The sequence below is a fragment of the Rana temporaria genome, chromosome 2 (assembly GCF_905171775.1).
Source record: "Rana temporaria chromosome 2, aRanTem1.1, whole genome shotgun sequence".
Classification (NCBI taxonomy): domain Eukaryota; kingdom Metazoa; phylum Chordata; class Amphibia; order Anura; family Ranidae; genus Rana; species Rana temporaria.
In genome coordinates, this window is record NC_053490.1 from 508,224,222 (window position 1) to 508,249,794 (window position 25,573).

The window sequence follows — 25,573 nt, forward strand, 5'->3', positions numbered from 1 at the left end:
TATTCTTCAGCGAGCAGTCCGCTTTCAGATAAAAGTGCTTCCTGCGGCAGATTTGCCGCAAGACCACTTTTATCGGTGGCGGGAGAAGGGCCTACCATTGAAGTACGGAAGTGACGTTACTTCCGCCCATAGCTCTTAAAGGGACTTTTTTTATTGATTTTTTTTTTCAAACGACTAATTTTTTTTAAAATGATTGTTTTTATTGCATTTTAGTGTAAATTTGAGTTCTGATTAGCTAGATTCAGGTACGGCCGCACAATGTTAAGACGGCGTAGCCTAGCGTGTTTACACTACGCCGCCTTAAGTAAGAGAGGCAAGTACATGATTCTCAAAGCACTTACCTCCTTACTTAGGGCGGCGTAGTGTAATCGCGGCGGGCGTAAGGGCGCCTAATTCAAATTGGTTGGAGGGGGGCGTGTTGTATGGTAATGAGGCTTGACCTCACGTTTTTTTACGTTTTTCGCTACTGCGCATGCGCCGGGCACCTACATTTCCCAGTGTGCATTGCGGCTAAGTACGCCGTACGGGCCTATTGATTTTGACGTGGACGTAAACGACGTAACTCCTGATTCGCGGACGACTTGCGCAAACGACGTAAAAAATTCGAACCTCGCGGCGGGAACGGCAGCCATACTTTAACATTGTTATTCCACCTCATAGGTGGAATAACTTTAGGCCGCCTAAGGCCTTACGGAAACGACGTAATTCGAATGCGGCGTGCGTACGTACGTACGTACGTACGTACGTACGTACGTACGTGAATCGGCGTACAAGCTCATTTACATAATCTACGCCGGCCGCAATGGAAGCGCCACCTAGCAGCCATCCGAAAAATTGCAATCTAAGATAGGACGGCGCAAGCCGTCTTATCTTAGATATGTTTAAGTATATCTCTGTTTGAGCATACGCTTAAACATACGGCGGCGTAGATTCGGAGTTAGGTCGGCTTATCTACTGATGAGCCGGCCTAACTCTTTCTGAATCTACCTATGATGTCTTTTTGACCCCAGGTCTCATATTTAAGAGGTCCTGTCATACTTTTTTTCTATTACAAGGCATGTAATAGGAATAAAGGTGATACAATTAAAAAAAAAAATGTAAAAAAAAAAGTAAAATAAATAAGAAACAAATTATTTTTTTAAACGCTCTTCATCCCGCCAAACTCGCGTGCAGAAGCGAATGTATACGTGAGTAGCGCCCCCATATGAAAACAGTGTTCAAACCACACATGTGAGGTATCGCCGCGATTGTCAGAGCGAGCGCAATAATTCTAGCCCTAGACCTTCTCTGTAACACAAAACATGCAACCTGTAGAATTTATTAACTTCGCCTATGGAGATTTTTAAGGGTAAAAGTTTGACGCCATTCCACGAGCATGTTGAGTATCAATTTACTCGGTGTAACGTTATCTTTCACAATATAAAAAAATTGGGCTAGCTTTACTGTTGTCTTATTTTTTTTCCAAACAAAGTGCGCTTGTAGGACCACTGCGCAAATACGGCGTGACAAAGTATTGCAACGACCGCCGTTTTATTCTCTAGGGTGTTAGAAAAAATATATATAACGTTTGGGGGTTCTTAGTAATTTTATAGCAGAAAAAATGTTTTTAAAGCACATACTGCAGCTGCTGGCTTAATACTTAATATACAAAGAAACACCCGCTTGAAGCGCTACACCATAGAAACGGTAAACCACAGTGTTCTGTGTGATTGAAAAGTTTCACTAAAACACACACCCGTGCGGCTGTCAACCACCAAGGAGACATGGGCAAAAAGCAAAAGAACAAAAACATACAGCGCACAAGGGTTAAGTAAATGTCACTTTATAGTCTCTAATATAATATAAAAAACATATATGCATGAATAATTGAAATGGCCACAAATAGCACACAGGAAAATAGAACATTAAAATAGTCTAATACCACATTGATAAAAACAACATTTTCACACTTTTTCAGATGTTTTTCTCAATGTGGTGGTGATGGTAGGGTTAAGACCTCGAATCCTCCCCCTCTTTGTGATATTGTCCAATGGAATTATTCCTCTCCCTTTATTAACCTGATGGTGGAGCCTGTCCGTGACTTTGATAAAGCGTCCTGGCACGCGAAACATGTCAGTCACGGCTCACCATAACTATTTTGATGCCCCCATATGTTTGCAGTAAGCACACTGTAGCTGATGTGTTGTGCCGACACTCGGGAAATCCTTCCAGTGACGCTAGCGCCAGTACTCTTACTGCTTGATTTTTGCCCACACTGATTGGCGCCTGGAGTCACCTGACGTTTGATTGATGGTGTCCGGACACCTCCTTCTCTCCTTCTGCGTGACTCAATTAGGCTTCCGTCCCCTGCTCCTCGCTTCCGTGTGACGCGGCCGCGTCACTGAACCGGCTTGGTGGTTCCCCTCCAGGACTTCCCCTGCCGCTTGAGATCTCCGTTCGCGAGGAAGTTTTCCTCTTCCATCAGCCTCTGAGCTAGTGTGGTCAAAACGGCAGTATCCTCTCTGCATGGAAACAGCATTTACATCTGCTCCCAGCGTGGTTATCGTCTTCCCACTAACGGACTCCATCTCCCCGCATAGAGACGTACAAGTGGCTGCTTTTGTTGAGGTATCGTATCACCTCTGCATACTAGTGTATGCACACCATTTGGATCAATTTTTAACATTTCCCCCGAAGTGTATGTGTTTTCACTCTACCATCTCCACATGAACTTCTGCCTATGTAATGTGGACTATTTATATATTTTTTTATTAGACTATTTTAATGTTCTATTTTCCTGTGTGCTATTTGTGGCCATTTCAATTATTCATGCATATATGTTTTTCTATATTATATTAGAGACTATAAAGTGACATTCACTTAACCCTTGTGCGCTGTATGTTTTTGTTCTTTGGCTTAATACTTAATACTAGGACACTTACCTGTCCTGGAGTCCCTCGATGTCGGCATCGAGGGACTCCAGGACGGGCTGTCTGCCCACTCACATGCAGAATGAATGTAGAAACTAAAGGTGGGGGAGTTTCAGATAAGTTTTAGCACCATACATAGCTTTTTGCATCATTGGAAATCTTAATTATTAGACACTCAAGGGTTAACTGAATAAATTGACAGGTTTAGTAGAAAATCCCTGTTAATTACAAATAGTCACACATTACCCTTCAAAGAAGGTTACACAGCTAGACTATTTATAAACCGATTAGCTGGATTACATCTCATTTCTAATGGGATTCATTTCTGTATCTTGTAAATCCACGAAGCCCAAATTTAATCCTAGAAAAAGGGCTGAGCAGGAAACTTTCTTGTGGTTTAGGCTCATCTTTGTGCTCCGGTGACATCCCGCTGATTACCTCTGACCTGGATGTTATGCAGTGGCGGCTGGTGCTGGGGGGGCGCAAATGAAAAAAAAAAAAAAATTGCAGTCTCACTGTGCCATCAATTGTCACCACTGTGCCATGCCATCAAACGCAGTCACTGTGCCATCAATTGTCACCACTGTGCCATGCCATCAAACGCAGCCGCCGTGCCATCATTTGTCACCACTGTGCCGTGCCATCATTTGTCACCACTGTGCCGTGCCATCATTTGTCACCACTGTGCCGTGCCATCATTTGTCACCACTGTGCCGTGCCATCATTTGTCACCACTGTGCCATGCCATCAATTGTCACCACTGTGCTGTGCCATCAAACGCAGCCACTGTGCTAATTGTCACCACTGTGCCCATTGTTGCCACTGTGCATGTCACTGTGCTGTGCCCTTTAATTGTTTCCACTGTGCCCATTGTTGTCACTGTGCTGTGCCCTTTAATTGTTGCCACTGTACCCATTGTTGTCACTGTGCTGTGCCCTTTAATTGTTGCCACTGTGCCCATTGTTGTCACTGTGCTGTGCCCTTTAATTGTTGCCACTGTGCCCATTATTGTCACTGTGCTGTGCCCTTTAATTGTTGCCACTGTGCCCATTGTTGTCACTGTGCTGTGCCCTTTAATTGATGCCTCTGTGCCCTTTGTCGCCTCTGTGCCCATTGTCGCCGCTGTTCCCTGTAAAATGCACTTACCTTTTCTGCTTCCATGTCCTCCCTCGAAGTCTTCTCCCGCCTTGTTGACGCTTCAGCCAATCAGGTTCCTGATAACCAGAATCCGGGAACGTTATTGGCTGAAACGGCCGTCAGTCTTATCCAAGGAACGCAGCCCCCTTACGTTCTGAGGATAGACCTTGCGGGAGACTAGGGCTGTACTCGGAAAGCCTATCAGAGCCAGCGCTTCCGCTCAGCCAACCAGCTGTCGTTATTCAGGTAACCGGCCCCCTATGTCCGGTTATTTGAATAGACCAGCGGCAGCTGGCAACCAACAATAACATACATTCGTGCAATATAATGCATGAATATATGTTATTTGCGAGAGGGGGTGGCGCTGCAGCGCCCTCTATAGACGGCCGCCATCACTGCAGTTAAAATGTAAAAATGACATTTTAAGCCAAATAAAAATTCTTAAAGGGCCCGTTTTTTTTTTTTTTTTGTGACTACAGGGGGGGGGGGGGGGGGGGGGGCGGCGCCCGGGCGTCCATATGGACGGGCCGCCACTGATGTTATGGTGTAAGGAGGACCAGGTCACATCTTGCACCAGGGCCCTCTGACTTGTATTTAGGTCCTTTGCACAATAGGAGGTCGGCACCAGCACAGAAAATCCCAGATTGCAGTAAAACGCGAGGGGAAGTGAGAAAGTCAACTGATTGTGAAACTGTTTGCTGTTGACATATAAACCAAATCACAGAGAAGGAAGCGTATGTCACCAGCACAACATGGCTCTGTAATCCACGCTTTCTCAACTAGCGTTCCTGCTGAGGTTTCTGGGGGTTTAGTAACTTCTGCCTCTCCAATAAATAACCAATGACACCAGTGATGTTTTGGCTATCTGTTATGCCTTGTACACACGATCGGAATTTCCGAGGGGAAAAAGTCAGACGGAATTTTTTAATTGGATATTTCAACCGTGTGTGTGCCCCATCCTGAGTTTTTCCATCGCAAATTCCGACAGACTTAGAAAGAGAACATGTTCTCTTTTTTTCAGATGAAAAACATTTCTATTGCAAATTCCGTTCGTCTGTATGGAACTCCGACGGAGAAAAAAACAGGCATGCTCAGAATAGGTTGACGCATGCTCGGAAGCATTGAACTTGGTGTGACAGTGGGCCAGATTCACAAAGAGATACAACGACGGATCTCCTGATCTGCCGTCGTATCTCTAAGATCCGACGGTCGGATCTATGCGACTGATTCATAAGAATCAGTTCCGCATAGATCTCCCTTAGATCTGACTGGTGTAAGTGACTTACACCGTCAGATCTTAGGCTGAAATCTCCCGCCGGCCGCTAGGTGTCGCCTCGGTCTTTTACGCGTCGGATATGCAAATGAGGAGAACCGCCGATTCAGAAACGAACGCCCGCCCGTCGCTTTTTTTTTACGTCGTTTGCGTTCGGCTTTTTCCGGCGGATAGTTACCCCTGCTATATGAGGGGTAGCTAATGTTAAGTATGGCCGTCGTTCCCGCGCCGAGTTTCAAATTTTTACGTCGTTTGCGTAAGTCGGTCTGGAATACGGATGGCCGCAATTGACGTTGCCGCCGAAAACAATATGTAGAAGAATACGTATCGGCCTAAACCGAGAAAAGAAAAAAAAATCTATTTTTGGGGGATATTTATTACAGCAAAAATTAAAAAATATTGCTTTTTTTTTTAAAAATATTCGCTCTATTTTTGTTTATAGCGCAAAAAATAAATACTGCAGAGGTGATCAAATACCACCAAAAGAAAGCTCTATTTGTGGGTAAAAAAGGACGTAAATTTGGTTTGCGAGCCACGTCGCACGACCGCGCAATTGTCAGTTAAATTGACGCAGTTCTGAATTCACAAAAAGTGCTCTGGTCTTTGGGCAGCCAAATGGTCCGGGGCTGAAGTGGGTAACTACCCTTTCAGTAAAATAATATTTTCTAAGATTTAGTTTTGAACTTTCCTCCAGTGGTGCAATGAGCCCTTCTTTCCACTGACCAGCAGTGACCACCCTGATCTATGCAGAATGGTCAATAAGCCCACAATTAAAAGCAAAGGTTGTTCTTCTCCCATTGTCCACCAATGTAAGGGTGTCGTTCTCCACTGACCTTCAATGTAGAATGGACGGACATCCTTCGCCACTGACCTTCAATGTAGGATGGACATCCTTTGCCACTGACCTTCAATGTAGGATGGACATTCTTCTCCACTGAACTTCATTGTAGGATGGACATCCTTCTTCACTGAACTTCAATGTAGGGCATCCTTCTCCACTGAACTTCAATGTAGGGCATCCTTCTCCACAGACCTTAAATGTAGGGCATCCTTCTCCACTGACTTTGAATGTAGGGCGTCCTTCATCACTGACCTTCAATGTAGGGCGTCCTTCATCACTGACCTTCAATGTAGGGCGTCCTTCATCACTGACCTTCAATGTAGGGCGTCCTTCTCAACTGACCTTCAATGTAGGGCGTCCTTCTCAACTGACCTTCAATGTAGGGCGTCCTTCTCCACTGACCTTCATTGTAGGGCGTCCTTCTCCACTGACCTTCAATGTAGGGCGTCCTTCTCCACTGACCTTCAATGTAGGGCGTCCTTCTCCACTGACCTTCAATGTAGGGCGTCCTTCTCCACTGACCTTCAATGTAGGGCACCCTTCTCAACTGACCTTTAATGTAGGGCATCCTTCTCCACTGACCTTCAATGTAGGGCGCCCTTCTCCTATAACCTTTAATGTAGGGCGTCCTTCTCCACTGACCTTTAATGTAGGGCGTCCTTCTCCACTGACCTTAAATGTAGGGCGTCCTTCTCCACTGACCTTCAATGTAGGGCGTCGTTACCTGTCCACCAAAGTAATTGGTCCTTCTCCACTGGCCTTCAATGTAGGGGGTCCTTCTCCCCTGAACTTCAATGTAGGGTGGGCATCCTTCTCTGACCTTCAATTTAGGGCATCCTCCATCACTGACCTTTAGTGTAAGGAGGTCCTTCTCAACTGCCCACCAATGTAGGGGGTCCTTTTTCAGTGGTCTGCAATAAAAAAGGGTCCTACTTCACTGTCCACCCAGTCTTTCTCAACTAGGGTTTTTCCCAGAGGTTGCTGGGAGAGGGTCCCTGAGCAATTGGGAACTTCTACCTCTTAGATAACTAACCAATGACACTAATGATGTTTTTGGTTATCCGTAAGGGATTGGGGGTATTGTTCCCTCTTGTGACTAATGTAAAGAGCATTACTGTTCATGCTAATGAACCCCGAGCTGTTGATCTAGTAATTATTAGCAGGGGTTCCCTGAGTCCTGGAAGTTATTTTACATTTTTGATACAGATGAAGGGGTCAACACAGGCGTGTTGCAATGCATGGCAATGAACCGTAGTGCACTGTGGCCTGTTATAGTAAACATTTTGCAACATCCAATTTTTGGAACATTATTGATGTGGTGGAAGCTCATTAATTTCAATGGGCTGCCTTAGTGCAACGCATGTTAACAGGTAGCATAATGCATGTGCATTAACTGACCACACACATTTAAATGGGCTCTTAAAGTAGAAGGAAAGGCAATGCAACTACCAGCTTTTAAATGTAGCCCAACCCCTAGTGTTGTTATCTTTCCTGCACACAGTTTGGAATAAATCTCAATGCAAATATCTTTTTTTTTTTTAAAACCTTTTTTCCAAGCAGTCAAGCTATGGCCTGCGGCAGGATGACATCACAGTTCTAAGGATAATGCCCTTATGTGCTCCTATAGGGGAGACTTGATATCTGACCTTATTCAATGACCCACTGCAGTTCTCCCAGACACTTGAGACGCCTTCTGGTCTACAGTGGCATTTTTTTAACATTGGTTTCATTTATAGCATAGACACACATGTTTTTTTTTTTTTTTTTTTTCAACTCGCTTATCTCCTCAAGAAGTAGACCTTTGGTCTAAAAAAGGCGTAGATTGCAGGGTCCAGGATTACGGTATGTACAGAGGGTAGAGCTCAAGAGTGCATTAAGTGCAGAGTTCAGGGGTGCCCTATATACAGAGTGCCCTATGTACAGAGTGCAGCGTTCGGGGGTGCCCTATGTACAGAGTGCAGCGTTCGGGGGTGCCCTATGTACAGAGTGCAGCGTTCGGGGGTGCCCTATGTACAGAGTGCAGCGTTCGGGGGTGCCCTATGTACAGAGTGCAGCGTTCAGGGGTGCCCTATGTACAGAGTGCAGCGTTCGGGGGTGCCCTATGTAGAGAGTGCAGCGTTCGGGGGTGCCCTATGTAGAGAGTGCAGCGTTCGGGGGGTGCCCTATGTAGAGAGTGCAGCGTTCGGGGGGTGCCCTATGTAGAGAGTGCAGCGTTCGGGGGGTGCCCTATGTAGAGAGTGCAGAGTTCGGGGGGTGCCCTATGTAGAGAGTGCAGAGTTCGGGGGGTGCCCTATGTAGAGAGTGCAGAGTTCGGGGGGTGCCCTATGTAGAGAGTGCAGAGTTCGGGGGGTGCCCTATGTAGAGAGTGCAGAGTTCGGGGGGGTCTCCCTATGTAGAGAGTGCAGAGTTCGGGAGGTCGCCCTATGTGCATGGTGCAGTTCGGGGGGGTCGCCCTATGTACAGGGTGCAGTTCGGGGGGGGGGGGGTCGCCCTATGTACAGAGTGCAGGGTTTAGGGGTACACCATGTACAAAGCTGTCCCTTGTAAACACAGAAGACTTCTGTATTTACAAGTAACAGTGGGGAGCGGGAGCAGAGGGGGAGAGTTGGAGGTGGCGGAATGGAGTTCTCCCACGTTCCAGCTGCAAAACTTGGTGGGACGGCCGGATTTGGCCCACAGGCCTTGTGTTTGACACATGTAGCTTAGAAAGTCGGATATCCCATCATACAGGCCTATCTGATACAATGGGTAACAATTATTACAATAGATACAATTTTCTTGCTGCTATAATGTTGTAATGATAGTTGAATGGGTGTAAACCTGGTGGGGACGGCTCCAATACTCATATTGATCCAATAGTTGTATTATTGTCCTCTCTTTTAAGATATCCTTGGTTTCTAAAGAAAGAAGTTGAGTGTTTTTGAAATTTGGTACTGTGACTGTCCCATTTCTTCATTTTTAACCAAAACCCACCCTTTGTTCTGTTTGTAGGGTGTCCTCCGGCAAGGATGAAAGATGGACCCAGAAGAGCAGGAGCTGCTGGGGGATTACAGATATAGAAATTACTCCTCCGTCATCGAAAAGGCTCTGAGGAACTTCGAGTCCTCTACAGAATGGGCCGATCTCATCTCATCGCTTGGAAAACTCAATAAGGTACAAGGAGGAGGGGAAACATAATGGGCCAGATTCATCAAGAGATACGACGGCGGATCTCCTGATCCGCCGCCGTATCTCTGAGATCCGACGGTCGGATCTATGCGACTGATTCATAAGAATCAGTTACGCATAGATCTCTCTTAGATCCCACTGGTGTAAGTGACTTACACCGTCGGATCTTAGGCTGCAATATCCCGCCGGCCGCTAGGTGTCGCTTCGGTTTCCTCGGTTTACGCGAGGAATATGCAAATTCCGATTTCCGCCGATTCAGAAACGAACGCCCGCCCGTAGCTTTTTTTTTACGTCGTTTGCGTTCGGCTTTTTCCTGCGGATAGTTACCCCTGCTATATGAGGGGTAGCTAATGTTAAGTATGGCCGTCGTTCCCACGCCGAGTTTCAAATTTTTACGTCGTTTGCGTAAGTCGGTCTGGAATACGGATGGCCGCAATTTACGTTGCCGCCGAAAACAATGACGTCCTAGCGACGTCATTTGGAGCATGCGCACTGGGAAATTTCGCCGGCGGCGCATGCGCAGTTCAATCGGCGCGGGAGCACGCCTGATTTAAATTGTACACTCCCCCTAGCCGCGGAATTTGAATTCCGCCGGGGGAGTTAGGATCCGCCGGTGCAAGTTTCGAGGTAAGTGCTTTGTGAATACTGCACTAGCCTCGCAAAATTGCTCCGGCGGATCGTAAATCACATAGATTACGCGGATCTAAAGATCCGCTAATCTATGTGAATCTAGCCCAATGTTTACGGGAGTTCTGGGGAATGTGCCTTTGTTAATCTTGTAGGTATAGCCCTGTCCATCTTGCTGCCCTCTCAGGACTGTGGGTTTCATTCATTCATTCATTCATTTATTTCCCTTGGCAAACTATAAAACAACAAAAGAGAGGGCGCACCAACCTAGCGCATTACCATAACTCAATTTTATTAAATAAATAAATACCAAGTGAATACTCACAAAGGCATGTCATGCATAGGCATATTTAAAAGGCTGATGAGACCGCCTCCAAATCACCCATAATCTGCTGATGGCATGGGAAGACCTGATAGGGTACAGAAATGGCTGATGCATTTGGGGGTCCTCTGAACCCAGGGCACCTGAGCATGTACAGCGCAGGGTGAGACGGAGTATTGCTGGATTTTAACCACTTCTTGTCCAGCAACGTACATTGCTGGACTTTTGGTGGCTATACAGGGATGATGCCTGCCGCTGCAGGCATCACCCTGGTATTGTTTTTTAGAGCTGGCGGTTGGCTCTCTGGTAAAGGCAATCGTAACGACTCACCCGCCGCTTGATTGCCATTACAAGCAGTGGGAGGGGACAGCCCCCTTCCTCTCACCGCATTCCATGGCTCTCGGGCTCTCTCGTCCTACCGGGAGACCCGAGCATCGCTGGCTGGCCGGACAGCCAACCAAAGTCTGGATTGGCTTTGATCGGCTGTTTATTATAGTAAAAAGCGATGACGTAACATCACTTCCGGTTTATCATTGGCACAATTTTTTGAAACTTGTAAGCATTCAAAAACACAGATCTTGGTGTTTTGAATGTTTTTAACCACTTGCTTACCAGGCACATAAACCCCCTTCGTTCCCAGGCGAAATTTCAGCTTCCGGCACTGCGTCGCTTTAACTGACATTTGCGCGGTCGTGCGATGTGGCTCCCAAACAAAATTGACATCCTTTTTTCCCCACAAATATAGCTTTATTTTGGTGGTATTTGATCACCTCTGCGGTTTTTATTTTTTGCGCTATAAACAAAAAAAGAGCGACAATTTTTAAAAAATATATATATTTTTTACTTGTTGCTATAATAAATATCCCAATTTTTTTTTTAAATTTTTTTTTTTTTCTCAGTTAAGGCCGATACGTATTTTTCAACGTATTTTTGTAAAAAAAAAAAAAAAATCGCAATAAGCGACTGGTTTGCGCAAAAGTTACAGCGCCTACAAAATGGGGAACAGAATTATGATTTTATTTTTATTTTTTTACTAGTAATGGCGGCGATCTGCGATTTTTATTGGGACTGCGATATTGCGGCGGACGTATCGGACACTTTTGACACAAATTTGGGACCATTCACATTTATACAGCGATCAGAGCTATAAAAATGCACTAATTACTGTATAAATGTGACTGGCAAGGAAGGGGTTAACACTAGGGGGGTGAGGAAGGGGTTAAATGTGTATCCTGGGTGTGTTCTAACTGTGTGGGGGGAGGGGGGTGACTGGGGGAGGTGACTAATGCTATGTCCCTATGTACAAGGGACACAGATCGGTCTCCTCTCCTCTGACAGCACGTGGAGCTCTGTGTTTACACACAGAGCTCCACGTCCCTGCTGTCACCTGCTGTGTCACCGCCGATCACGTGTACCCGGCGGACATCACGGCTGCCAGGTACACGCATCGGCTCTTCAGCGAAAAATTAAAGCAACAGTGTAAAATGAATAAATATATAAAGTGCCCCCCCTGTCCTGTGGTTGCACGCAAAGGAGAACGCGTGCTTTGGTCGCACACGCACGCAAACAGCGATCATCCTACACATGTGAGGTATAGCTGCGAACGTGAGGTCATGAGCAGTAATTCCTCCTCTGTAAATCTAAAGTGGTAACCTGTAAAGCAGGGGTCTCAAACTTGCGGCCCTCCAGCTGTTGCAGAACTACAAGTCCCATTATTTCTCTGCCTTTGGGAGTCATGCTTGTAACTCTCAGCTTTTGCAATGCCTCATGTAGGACTTGTAGTTCCGTAACAGCTGGAGGGCCGCCAGTTTGAGACCCCTGCTGTAAAGGCTATTAAAGCGTCGCTTATGAATAGTAAAATTTACATAGTTTGTCGGGCGTGCGCAATTTTAATTAATACAGTAGGAGAGATAACTGTCAGCGCAGATACAAAGTGCATGTATAAGTAGGGGTATGGCGATTAGTCCATTAGAAATAATAGTAACAGGCAGTTCAATGGTTAAAAATACAGGTGATGTGGCTGTTGAATGGCGGCTGCTGTCCTCAGAGAGCTGACTCCAAACAAAAGAGGGGTAGAGAAAGGAAGCGCCACCTAAGTGCAGTATTAAAGAGGTTCTTTTAATGACCCATTATACAAAACACGAGAAGGTAAGGAAAGAAGGCTCATCTGTAACATCCTGTAGTCCTCGTCCCGGATCCATGGGCTGCTTAGAAGTGAAGATAGCAGAATGTGTGGAGTCTTCGGGCCTGTCCTGTGGCCTTCAGGATGAGCAGTGGCAGCTGATGCTCAAAATTCTTGGGGGGGGGCGCAAGCGAAAAAAAACAATTGCAGCCTCACTGTGCCCATCAAATGCAGCCACTGGGCCCTTCAAATGCAGCCACTGTGCCATCAATTGTCACCACTGTGCCATGCCATCAAAAGCAGCCACTGTGCCATCAATTGTCACCACTGTGCCATGCCATCAAAAGCAGCCAGTGTGCCATCAATTGTTACCACTGTGCCATGCCATCAAACGCAGACACTGTGCCATGCCATCAAACACAGCCACTGTGCCATCAAATGCAGCCACTGTGCCATGCCATCAAATGCAGCCACTGTGCCATCAAACGCAGCCACTGTGACAATTGTCGCCACTGTGCCCTTTAATTGTCGCCCCTGTGCCCATTGTCGCCCCTGTGCCCATTGTCGCCCCTGTGCCCATTGTCGCCCCTGTGCCCATTGTCGTCACTGTGCCCATTGATGCCGCTGTGCCCATTGTCGCCGCTGTGACCTTTAAAATGCCCCTCCCCCGCCCGGCACTTACCTTTCTGGGGGTCGGCCATCCTCCTTTCACGTCCCTCGATGTCTTCTCCCGCCTTTGATGACGCTTCAGCCAATCAGGTTACCGGTAAACCTGATTGGCTGAGACAATTGTTACGACTGTGCCATGCCATCAAAAGCAGCCACTGTGCCATCAATTGTCACCACTGTGCCATGCCATCAAAAGCAGCCAGTGTGCCATCAATTGTCACCACTGTGCCATGCCATCAAACGCAGCCACTGTGCCATGCCATCAAAAGCAGCCACTGTGCAATCAATTGTCACCACTGTGCCATCAATTGTCACCACTGTGCCATGCCATCAAATGCAGTCACTGTGCCATGCCATCAAATGCAGTCACTGTGCCATGCCATCAAATGCAGTCACTGTGCCATGCCATCAAATGCAGTCACTGTGCCATGCCATCAAACGCAGCCACTGTGCCGTCAATTGTCACCACTGTGCCATGAAATAAAACGCAGTCACTGTGCCATGCCATCAAACACAGCCACTGTGCCATCAATTGTCACCACTGTGCCATGCCATCAAATGCAGCCACTGTGCCATGCCATCAAACGCAGCCACTGTGACAATTGTCGCCATTGTGCCCTTTAATTGTCACCACTGTGCCAATTGTCGCCACTGTGCCCTTTAATTGTCGCAACTGTGCCCTTTAATTGTCGCCCCTGTGCCCATTGTCGCCCCTGTGCCCATTGTCGCCCCTGTGCCCATTGTCGTCACTGTGCCCATTGATGCCGCTGTGCCCATTGTCGCCGCTGTGACCTTTAAAATGCCCCTCCCCCCGCCCGGCACTTACCTTTCTGGGGGTCGGCCATCCTCCTTTCACGTCCCTCGATGTCTTCTCCCGCCTTTGATGACGCTTCAGCCAATCTGGCAGGCTGAGACGCCTGCCAGTCTTATCTAAGGAACGCACCACACCCCCCGTGCGTCCCTTCGATAAGTTCCTGGAAGCCTGAGGGCTGTACTCCTATTGGAGCCGCTGGCTCTGATAGGCACTTCCACACAGCCAACCAGCTGCCGTTATTCAGGTGGCCGGCGCTCACCATCCGGCCATCTGAATAGTCGGCGGCAGCAGCAACAATAACATAGATTCATGCAATGCATGAATCTATGTTGTTGTAATCAGTGGCGGTGCAAGAGCCAGAGGGGGTGGCGCTCCGGCGCCCTCTATAGACGCTCCGCCACTGTGGATGGGGCCTGGTCCAGCCTCACGGGTCACGTGATTACTTCCGGGGAACACTTCCGAGAGGAGGGTCAGACAGGGAGAACAAAGGCTGATTGGGCGCAATTTTAAAGCATGACATGTTTGGTATCTATTTACTCGGTGTAGCTTCAGCTTTTATATTTTACAAAAATATTGTGTAATGTATTGTTTTTTGCAACAAAATTTTAAAAAGTGTTTTTTTCCCCCCCAAAAAAATGCTTTTAAAAAAACACTGCGCAAATTCCATGTGACATACAAAATTGTAAAATCCACCAATTTTATTCTCTAGGGCCTCTGCTTTAAAAGAAATGTATTATGTTTGGAGGCTCTAAGTAATTTTATAGCAAAAAATACTGTATGTTACAGAAAAGGCCCGGACTGGAGGTAGTTAAACAGTATAGGCACTTTATTTTTTTTATTTTTTTACATACTATACCTGCAAAAAGGACTAGCCTGAAGTGATCTAGTAGGACTTAATTTTTAGACTAAAGTTCCACTTTAAGGCAAAGAAAAGATCACTTGTTCCCTGTATGAAGTGAGGACACATCGCTCCATTGTGCTGGTCTGCATCCTGTTTGCGCGCTTCAGCTTCCTGGTTTGAACTGTTTGTCTTTCCATGCGTGAAGTCATGTCACCTCCCTGGGCTTCACCTATTCTTTGTATGGTTGTCAGGCTGCACAGCACTCAGTGTCAGGGAGTCAGAGTATGCCAAGCTCCTAAATTAGAGGAGCTCCAGTCGCCGACCCCCCCCCCCCCCCCCAAATTTTTTTTTAAAGTCAGTAGCTACAAATACTGTAGCTGCTGACTTTTAATATAAGGACACTTACTTGTTCAGAGATCCAGCCAGTGGCGGTCCGTCTATAGAGGGCGCTGGAGCGCCGCCCCCTCTGGCTCCGCGGCGCCACTGAAATAACATACATTCATGCATTGCATGAATGTATGTTATTGTTGACAGCTGCCGCTGGTCTATTCAGATGGCCGGAAATTGAGCGCCGACCACCTAAATAACAGCAGCTGGTTGGCTGTGCGAAAGTGCCTATCGGAGCCAGCGGAACGTACAGGGGGGTGCGTTCCTTGGATAAGACTGACGGCCGTGTCAGCCAATCAGGTTCACCGATTCTGGTTATCGGTAACCTGATTGGCTGAAGCGTCACCAAGGTGGGAGAAGACATCGAGGGACGTGGAAGGAGAAAGGTAAGTGCATTTTACAGGGCACAGCGGCGACAATGGGCACAGTGGCATCAAAGGGCACAGTCGCATCAATGGGCACAGTGGCAACAATTAAAGGGCACAGTGACATGCACAGTGGCGACAATTAAAGGGCACAGTCGTGACAATTGCCACAGTGGCGACAATTGATGGCACAGTGGCTGTGTTTGATGGCATGGCACAGTGAATGCGTTTGATGTCATGACACAGTGGTGCGAATTGATGGCACAGTGGCTGCGTTTGATGGCATGGCACAGTGGTGACAATTGATGGCACAGTGGCTGCGTTTGATGGCATGGCACAGTGACTGTGTTTGATGGCATGGCACAGTGGTGACAATTGATGGCACAGTGGCTGCGTTTGATGGCATGGCACAGTGGTGACAATTGATGGCACAGTGGCTGCGTTTGATGGCATGGCACAGTGGTGCAAATTGATGGCATAGTGACTGCATTTAATGGCATGACACAGTGGTGACAATTGATGGCACAGTGGCTGCGTTTGATGGCATGGCACAGTGGTGACAATTAATGGCGCAGTGGCTGCGTTTGATGGCATGGCACAGTGACTGCATTTGATGGCATGGCACAGTGGTGACAATTGATGGCACAGTGGCTGCATTTGATGGCATGGCACAGTGGTGACAATTGATGGCACAGTGGCTGCATTTGATGGGCACAGTGAGGCTGCAATTTTTTTCTTTTTTTTTTTTTTTTTCGTTTGCGCCCCCCCCAAAAATGTTGAGAACCAGCCGCCACTGGATCCAGCGATGTCCTCACCCGAACCGGTTCTTCAATCAGCTTCGGGTGCAGGCGCCGGCATCTCAAGTAAGGGAAACGGGCAGTAAAGCCTGAAGTTGAATACTGTTTGCACATTTTGCATGAGCTGCAGCCATGTTGCCACATTCACCCCTCCTGGGATTGCACAGCTCTGTTTACTTTCCTGGGCCAACAGAAAGAGAGGGGAATTCCCATCTTTTCTCCGTAAATATTGCTCTGGGGACAACTCTTGACTGCTGAGAAGCTTAGGCTTGTCTTGACCCCCTTTATGTGGAACACAACAAAAGAAAACACATAGACCACTTTAAAGCGGAGGTTCACCCTCAATATGAACTTTATATCACTAGTAACTGCAGCCTTAGTACATGTATAAGCGATGTTTTGTTTTTTCCGTAGTTCAAGGATTTCCCGTGATTCTATCTCTTTTCCGGGTATAGTTTCCCCGCGGGAGTGGGCGTGTCCCTTCTTTTTCCCTCGACGGCCCAGTGTGTCATGGGAGCTGGGCGTGTATCTGTGACGTCCCCCGTTGTCATGGTGATGTGTAATTGTTGACGGCGCAGCTCGCCCTGCTCGCCGTCAACGCGCATGCGCGAGATTACGCGGTGCATTTTGGGAGCGTCGGATCATCGCATCCAGGAAGTCTTTGCTTGTGGGCTTCACAATGCCCACAAGCAAAACGGAAAACGCCTGGATGTTTTTTTAAAAGTCCTTATTTGCGACGTAAAACGAGGCAATCGGACTAGAAGCGGATAGCAATTGAGTGTCAAACTCATATATGTTTAACTATGCATTGCACACAAAAGTAAAAAATCGAAAAAAAAAAAAAACTGCGGAACCTCCGCTTTAGGTTGGAAGTAGGGCAAGGCCACAGCTTTATTGAACATAAGGCTGCTTTCACATTGGGCAGCGGAGGTGCGGTGATGGTATAGCAACGCTATTTTTAGCGCCCATATACCGTCGCATTGCGGGCGGTATTACCGCGGTTTCCCATTGATTTCAATGGGAAGGCGCGGTATAGGAGCGGTAAACACCCCGCTCCTATACCGCTCCAAAGATGTGGCTAGCAAGACTTTTGGAGCGGTCCTGCTACCACACCGCTTCAGTGTGAAAGCCTTTGGCTTCCACATTGAAGCCTGCAGGGCATGATTTTTTCATGCGGTATAGCAGCACTATTTTTAGCGCTGTACCGCATGAAAAACGCCTCAATGTGAAAGGGGTCTTAGTATAATAACTTTCAAAATACCAGTTACCATGCCAGTCACGGTTATACCGTGAGCCTATACAACAAACTGTATAGTCCAAGAGGCCTGCCTCCACCATCAGTGCGAGACAGGCATTAAACTGACCCGTAATTAAACTTGAGGGCATAGCCCATAAAGTAATGCCAACTGCTGGCAAGGTAAAACTGCCAAGAAGCTGTGACGAAAACACGCAACGGGCGGATGGGTGGGCAACTCGTGTGATGTCAAATTCCCCCGAGAGTAGAGAGGCGTGCCTCTGCGTAGTTTTTTTGTAGAGTTCCGACTCCACCCAGTCACCTCGTGCTATTGTAGCCAAACCCCCAAAGGAGCCACTCCAACTCACTGAATATGTTGACGCCCTGCTTGGTTGCCAAGCATCCACCAGTCAAGGCTCCCTTTCCATAGAGCAGGGCGGGTCAAGGGGCCTTCCGCGTTAAGGGAATAGTGTCCATACACAATATGGGGGTTAACGCAAATACCGGTGCATACCCGCACATAGAGCTGCACGATTAATCGTCAAGAATCGTTATCACAATCTTTTTCCCATTGCGATTCTTGACACAGGGTTTGGCGATCTTTGAAATGAAAATAATTTTCTCTCTGCACTTTGGTATGCAAAGAATTTCCTCTCTGCTCTCAGCCAAATGCCAAAGTCTGGGCAGCCTGCCAAGTTTTGAAAACATTCTTTATCAGTGGAAAGTTAAGTCTAAACATTGTATCACATTGGCTTCTGTATGTAAATTAGGAACGTTTAACCACTTAAACGCGAGATACGCCTATTCACGAACGTACGCTCGCCCGTCGCAGTAAAGATACGGCATTTACGTAAGGCGTTTTCAGGCGTAAAGATAAACCACCAAAAAGATGGCGCAGCCAATGTTAAGTATGGACGTCGGAACCACCGCCGAATTTCACGTAGTTTGCGTCGTTTGCGTAAGTCGATTCAGAATAGGGCGTAGGTTACGTTACGTCGAAAGCATTGACTATTTGCGACATGATTTGGAGCATGCGCACTGGGATACGGCCGCGGACGGCGCATGCGCCGTTCGTTCCAAACTTCATTTATGTGGGGTCACGCTTTATTTACATAAAACACGCCCACCTCTTCACAATTTGAATTAGGCGCGCTTACGCCGGCACATTTACGATACGCCGCCGTAACTTAGGACGCAAGTGCTAAATTACTTGGAACCCCCAAACATTATATCATTTTTTAGTAGAGACCCTAGAGAATAAAATGGCGGTTGTTGCACTGTATTTGCGCAGCAGTCTTTTTAAATGCAATTTTTTTGGAAAAAACGACTTTAATGAATTAAAAAAAAAAATAGCCAGTAAAGTTAGCCCATTTTTTTTTTTTTTGTATAAATGTAAAACATTTTACGCCGAGAGAATCGTGATCTTCATTCTAAGCAAAAAAATTGTGATTCTCATTTTGGCCAGAATCGTGCAGCTCTACCCGCACACGACCATTCATTTCTAAGGGTGGCTATATGCAACACCTAGGCACCGAAATGGACCCTTTTTTTTTTTTTTTTTTATACTGTATGCGGCCCCCACATGCCCGTGTGCGTTTGGTGAAGGTTTGTTATCCAAGTCCTGTTTTTCTTAGAGCTTCACCAGCCTTTACTATACATAATACACTTTCATTTTCCCAGTATCCCAGTAGATGTTTTCGTAATGCCACAAGGATGAGTCACGGGTCATTACTCTGTAATGACATCCTGGCACTCAGTCTAATGTCCAGGATTGAGTCACTCTGCATGCTTCCTCATTTCTGCTTGGCAGCTACTGTATAAAGTCAGCACTGAACAGGCCTGGAGATCACATTCTGAGAAATATTCGTGGAGTGGAGGTGGTGGAGTTATTTAACCACTTCCATACAGGGCACTTATACACCTTCCCGCCCAGACCAATTTTTAGCTTTCAGCGCTGTTGCACTTTGAATGACAATTGCGCGGTCATGCTACACTGTACCCAAACTAAATTTTTATCATTTTGTACCCACAAATAGAGCTTTCTTTTGGTGGTATTTGATTACCTCTGGGATATTTATTTTCTGCAAAAAAAATAAGAAAATGACCGAAAATTTAGAAAAAAAAAGTAATTTTTTTGTTTCTGTTATAAAACATTGTAAATAAGTACGTTTTCTCCTTCACTGATGGGCACTGATGGTACCGCACTGACGGGCACTGATAAGGCGGCACTGATGGGCACTGATGGGCGGCATGGATGAACACTGATAGGCGGCACGGATAGGCGGCATGGATGGGCTAGGATAGGTGGCACGCATGGGCACGTATAGGTGGCACAGATAGGCGGCACGGATAGGCGGCACGGACAGGCACGGATAGGCGGCACGGACGGGCACTGATAGGCGGCACGGACGGGCACTGATAGGCGGCATTGGATGGGCACTGATAGGTGGCACTGATGGGCATAGATGGGCACTATTGTATGTGTTGTACTAATGGATGCCAATCAGTGCAAAACAATGCCTGCCAATCAGTGATGCCCATTGTGGGCACTGATTGGCATTCATTGCGGCACTGATTGGCATCCATTTTCTGTGTCCTCCTCATCCCTGGTGGTCTAGGGTGGCATCCTTTATTTTTTTATTTTTTTTATTTCTGGTGGTCTATATGGCCATCCCTGGTGGTCCAGTGGGCATCCTCGGGGGGGGGGGGGGGGGCTGTGCTGATGAACAATCAGCACAAACTCCCCCCTGTCACAGGAGCAGCCGATCGGCTCTCCTCTACTCGCGCCGCGACGATGACGCGGCGACGTACGCGACGCTGGAAGGTAATTGCTTCCAGATTGGAAAGATTGATAGCAGCACTGCCATTAGCTCCCGCTACTGTCAATCAATTCCAATGACGCGGGGGGGTGGGGCCCGAGTCATACACTTGGCGTCTATGGAAGCCGAATGTATATTTTAGGAGTGCGCCCGCAAGGTAACCCCCTCGGGAGAGAACTTCCTAGAGGGGGTTATCTAATGCGGGGAAGAGCCGCGAGACCCGCCGTGGGACCTCGGAAAAGGTGGATTGGGGCCGCTCTGTACAAAATGAACTGCGCAGTGGAGGTAAGTATGACATGTTTGTTATTTTAAAAAAAATTGAACCTTTAGTTTCACTTAAAGTCTTTTACAGACTCTAACAGGTTTTCTTCTAAGATTGCCCTGTATTTGGCTCCATCCATCTTCTCATCAATTCTGACCAGCTTCGAAGTATAGCATCCCCACAACATGATGATGCCACCGCCATGTTTCACAGTTGGGATGGTGTGTTCAGGGTGATGTGCAGTGTTAGTTTTCCGCCACACATTTTTGCTTTTTGTTTTAGGCCAAAAAGTTCCATTTTGGTCTTGTATGACCAGAGCACCTTCTTCCACATGTTTGCTGTGTCCCCCACATGGCTTCTTCTTTCAACGATGGCTTTCTTCTTGTCACTCTTCCATAAAGGGCAGATTTGTGGAGTGCGCAACTAATAGTCGTCCTGTGGACAGATCCTCCCCCCTGAGCTGTGGATCTCTGCAGCTCCTCCAGAGTTACCATGGGCCTCCTGGCTGCTTCTCTGATTAATGCTCTCCTTGCCCAGCCTGTCAGTTTAGGTGGACGGCCATGTCTTGGTAGGATTGCAGTTTTACCATACTCTTTCCATTTTCAGATGATGGATTGAACAGAAGCTCCGTGAGATGTTCAAAGCTTGGAATATTTCGTTAAAACCTAACCCTGATTTAAACATCTCCACAACTTTAACCGTGACCTGCTCGGTGCGTTCCTTGTCCTTCATAATGCTGTTTGTTCACAAGGGTTCTCTACCAAACCTCTGAGGGCTTCACAGAACAGCTATATTTATACTGAGATTATATTGCACACAGGTGGACTCTATTTAGGTGACTTCTGAAGGCAATTGATTCCACTAGATTTTAGTTAGTAAAAGGTAAAGGGGGCTGAATCCAGCTACCTTTGCAGCAGTTGTGTCCATGCAGCTCTATGTCACATTGGTTTCTATGCAGAGCTGCACCAGATTTTGCACTCTCCAGTTTTAGTAAATCAAACCCAATGGCCCAGATTCTCAAAGGAGATACGACGGCGTATCTCCAGATACGCCGTCGTATCTCTGAGTCTGAGCCGTCGTATCTATGCGCCTGATTCTTAGAATCAGTTACGCATATATTAGTATTAGATCCGACCGGCGTAAGTCTCTTGCATATTTACGCTGGCCGCTAGGGGCGTGTACGCTGATTTACGCATAGAAATATGTAAATCAGCTAGATACGCGAATTCACGAACATACGCCCGGCCGACGCAGTACAGATGCGCCGTTTATGTTAGGCTTTTCCCGGCGTAAAGTTAACCCTGCTATGTGAGGCGTACATGCGGCGTACCAATGTTAAGTATGGACATCGTTCCCGCGTCAAATTTTGAAAATGTTTCCTCGTTTGCGTAAGGCCGCGTAAACACGGTCGAACATGTCCGCGGAAACTGGTCCGACCGTGTGTACGGCCTAGCGGACAGGTTTCCATCGGACAAAAGTTTCTTAGCAAGCTAAGAAACTTGTCCGCTGGAAACTTATCCGTCGGACATGTCCGATGGTTAGTACACCTAATCGGACATGTCCGCTGGTTATGACGTGTAACCAGCGTCCCGAAATCCCGCACATGCGTCGAATTGATTCGACGCATGCGTGGAAGCATTGCACTTCCGTGTTTGAGAACGTCGGTGTCTTCTACGTCACCGCGTTCTCTGTCCGCTGGGATTTTGGTCTGATGGTGTGTATGGATTTTGGTCTGATGGTGGGTTCGCGGACCGTTTTCACACACGCCCACATCTTCCACATTTGAATTAGGCGGGCTTACGCCGGCCTATTTGCGCTACGCCGCCGCAACTTACGGAGCAAGTGCTTTGAGAATACTGCACTTGCCCGTCTAAGTTGTGGAGGCGTAATGTAAATAGGATACGTTACGCCCGCACAAAGATCTGCGTTCCTATGTGAATCTGGCCCAATGTGTTTACAGTTGTAGTTGTATATGGAGCAGCTTTCGTGTTCCTCAGTCATCTAGCATTCGTTCAGTAATCTGCTATATTAATCCGGATTGCTTTTCCTATTTATGTGTTTACTGTTGGAGTTGGCAGTAGGCCTCTCTGGCGTGTAATGACGGGTGTGTCTTGGCAGTGTAAACACTCCTCAGCAGGATGTGGAAGGCTATTGTCCTGACTAACATGCTCTAGCAGCGTTTTGCTATGAAATTAAAGGGATATTCTCTTTCTGTGGGGAAGCCTTTTCTGGCCCTTTAAGGGCAAGTGCACATTTAGTGCATTTATCCTTTCATGCACCCCACCCAACCCTCTCAAAAAAGGTCCCCCTAGAGCAGGGGTGTCCAAACTTTTTTCAAAGCGGGCCAGATTTGATGAAGTGAACATGCTCGAGGGCCGACCATTTTGCCTGACATTCTTTGAACCATTAAAATTCTGTCTAAGTGTGTTCGTCCGAGCAACTAATACACCGCCCAACAAGAATTCTACAGCCTTTGTGGCTGTGTGGTGAAGAGATGAGCTTGGGCATGTTATTTGGATACAGTTTTGTGGTCCCAATGAATCCCTGAGCGCTGCTCAGGACCAAGGATGAGCTTGGGTGTGTTATTTGGATATACCTTATTTACCGGCGTATAACGCGCACAGGCTTACCATTGCCACGAATGCATCCTCACATGTGCAACGAATGCATCCCGATTGATGCCCATCTGCAGCCTCGTAGGGGACGAGTGCCGACGGATTACAAACAGGAGAACTTCTTGTTTACTTGGTTACCTCTTAAATACAAAGTCCCGCCTCCTATGCTAGACAGAACAGTCATCCAATGGCATCCCAAGAGACTGGACTTCCTATGAGTAAACAGGAGATTCTCTTCATGTAATCTGATGGCGCTTGTCCCGCCCCCCTCCTTGTCCCCTCCGAGGCAGCACCGATGTAAATGTGGTATATTTCTTTTGTGGCCCTGGGGGCCACAAACAATATATATATACAATTTCCCAGGGGGGGCCATATTAAATCATCAGGGGGGCCACCTCGCTGGATTGTGGGACAGATGAGTGTCTTTTTGCGCACACTCGTGGCATGGCGACAAACTACGGTACCTAAAAAATCTCCATAGGCGTCGCTTAATAAAAAATTAACGGTTACCGGGTTAAAGTTACAGAGGGGCTCTAGTGCTAGAATTATTTCTCTCGCCCTGACGATTGTGACGATACCTCACATGTGTAATTTGAACACCGTTTTCATAGGCGGGCACAACTTGCGTATGCGTTTTCTTTTCTGCGCGAGCTCGCGGGGACAAGGGCGCTGTAAAAAAAACAATCTTTCTTATTTTTTTTATTTTTTTACATTTGTGTTTAAAAAAAAAAAATTTGATTGCTTTTATTGCTGTCACAAGGAATATAAACATTCCTTGTGACAGTAATAGGTGATCACAGGTCCTCCTTTATGGAGAGATCAGTGGTCTAAAAGACCCTAAATCTCTCCTTTGCACTTCAAAGTATTCAGATCGCCAAAAACGGCAATTCTGAATACTGTATTTTTTTTTTTTTTTTAAACTGACCACCAACGGAAGAAGCAGCACGTTGTTCCAAGGTGAGTATTTCATAATGCATACTAGCACATTATGCCATTGCCTTGCAGGTTTTTTTTTTCTTTTTTTTTTAACATCGGTACTTTAAAGGGGTTGTAAAGGTACAATTTTTTTTCCTAAATATCTTCCTTTACCTTAGTGCAGTCCTCCTCCACTTACCTCATCCTTCCATTTTGCTTTTAAATGTTATTATTTCTTCTGAGAAATCCTCACTTCCTGTTCTTCTGTCTGTAACTCCACACTGTAATGCAAGGCTTTCTCCCTGGTGTGGAGTGTCGTGCTCGCCCCCTCCCTTGGACAACAGGAAAGTCAGGATGCGCTCTACAATGCAGATAGAGAAAGGAGCTGTGTGTTGATGGGTGTCCTGACTCTCCTGTAGTCCAAGGGAGGGGACTGCACTAAGGTAAAGGAAGCTCTTTAGAAAAAAATTGTTTTACCTTTACAACCCCTTTAACTGCTTGCCGACTAGTCGCCGTTATACGGCGGCAGGTCGGCTCTGCTGGGCGAGAGCACGTAGCTATACGTCACCTCGCCCAGCAGCCAATAGGGGCACGCGCGCCCCCCGCTTGCCCCCGATTCCCTTGAGCGTGCCCGGCGGGCGCGATCGCCGCCGGGCACACGCGATCGCTCATTACAGAGCGAGGACCGGGAGCTGTGTGTGTAAACACACAGCTCCCTGTCCTGTCAGGGAGAGAAATGCTGATCTTCTGTTCATACAATGTATAAACAGAAGATCAGTCATTTCCCCATGTCAGTCCACCCCCCCCTACAGTTAGAACACACCCAGGGAACATACTTAACCCCTTCCCCGCCCCCTAGTGTTAACCCCTTCACTGCCAGTGGCATTTTTATAGTAATCCAATGCATTTTTATAGCACTGATCGCTATAAAAATGCCAATGGTCCCAAAAATGTGTCAAAAGTGTCCGCCATAATGTCGCAGTACCGAAAAAAAAAATCGCTGATCGCCGCCATTACTAGTAAAAAAAAATATTAATAAAAATGCCATAAAAATACCCCCTATTTTGTAAACGCTATAACTTTTGCGCAAACCAATCAATAAATGCTTATTGCGACCGCGCAATTGTCGGTTAAACCGACGCAGTGCCGAATTGCAAAAAGTGCTCTGGTCTTTGACCAGCAATATGGTCCGGGGGTTAAGTGGTTAAGTCAAAATTTGCTTTTATTTCTGGTAGGCTGTCCCTCTGTGAAATCTCAACCTGAGACCCTTTATTAGAGATGAGTTGTTCACTTGTGTATATGCATCTCTTAGCTTGAGCTATTTAGTTCTGTTAACACCAAGAACATATAGAGACAAAATAAGATAAGAGCCCCAAGCGCCACCTGTTTTCTCAAACTGAGAATAGAAAATGGCAATTTGCAGTATTTCATATTTACGTGGCCAAAAAATGTTTAT

At 46.8% G+C, this 25,573-nt stretch overlaps 1 protein-coding gene across 2 annotated transcripts in view; it reads left to right on the forward strand.

The window, feature by feature from the left end:
* The window catches only part of DOP1B (DOP1 leucine zipper like protein B), a 208,375-nt gene that overhangs the window by 21,348 nt on the left and 161,454 nt on the right, over positions 1-25,573 (forward strand). For both annotated transcript variants that reach the window (XR_005747151.1, XM_040338949.1), the window contains exon 2: positions 9,152-9,313. Coding sequence is in view for 1 of the 2 variants with exons in the window: in XM_040338949.1 (XP_040194883.1) it covers positions 9,176-9,313 (138 nt within the window). In the remaining variant the exon portion in view is untranslated. The remainder of the gene's footprint in view (positions 1-9,151; positions 9,314-25,573) is intronic.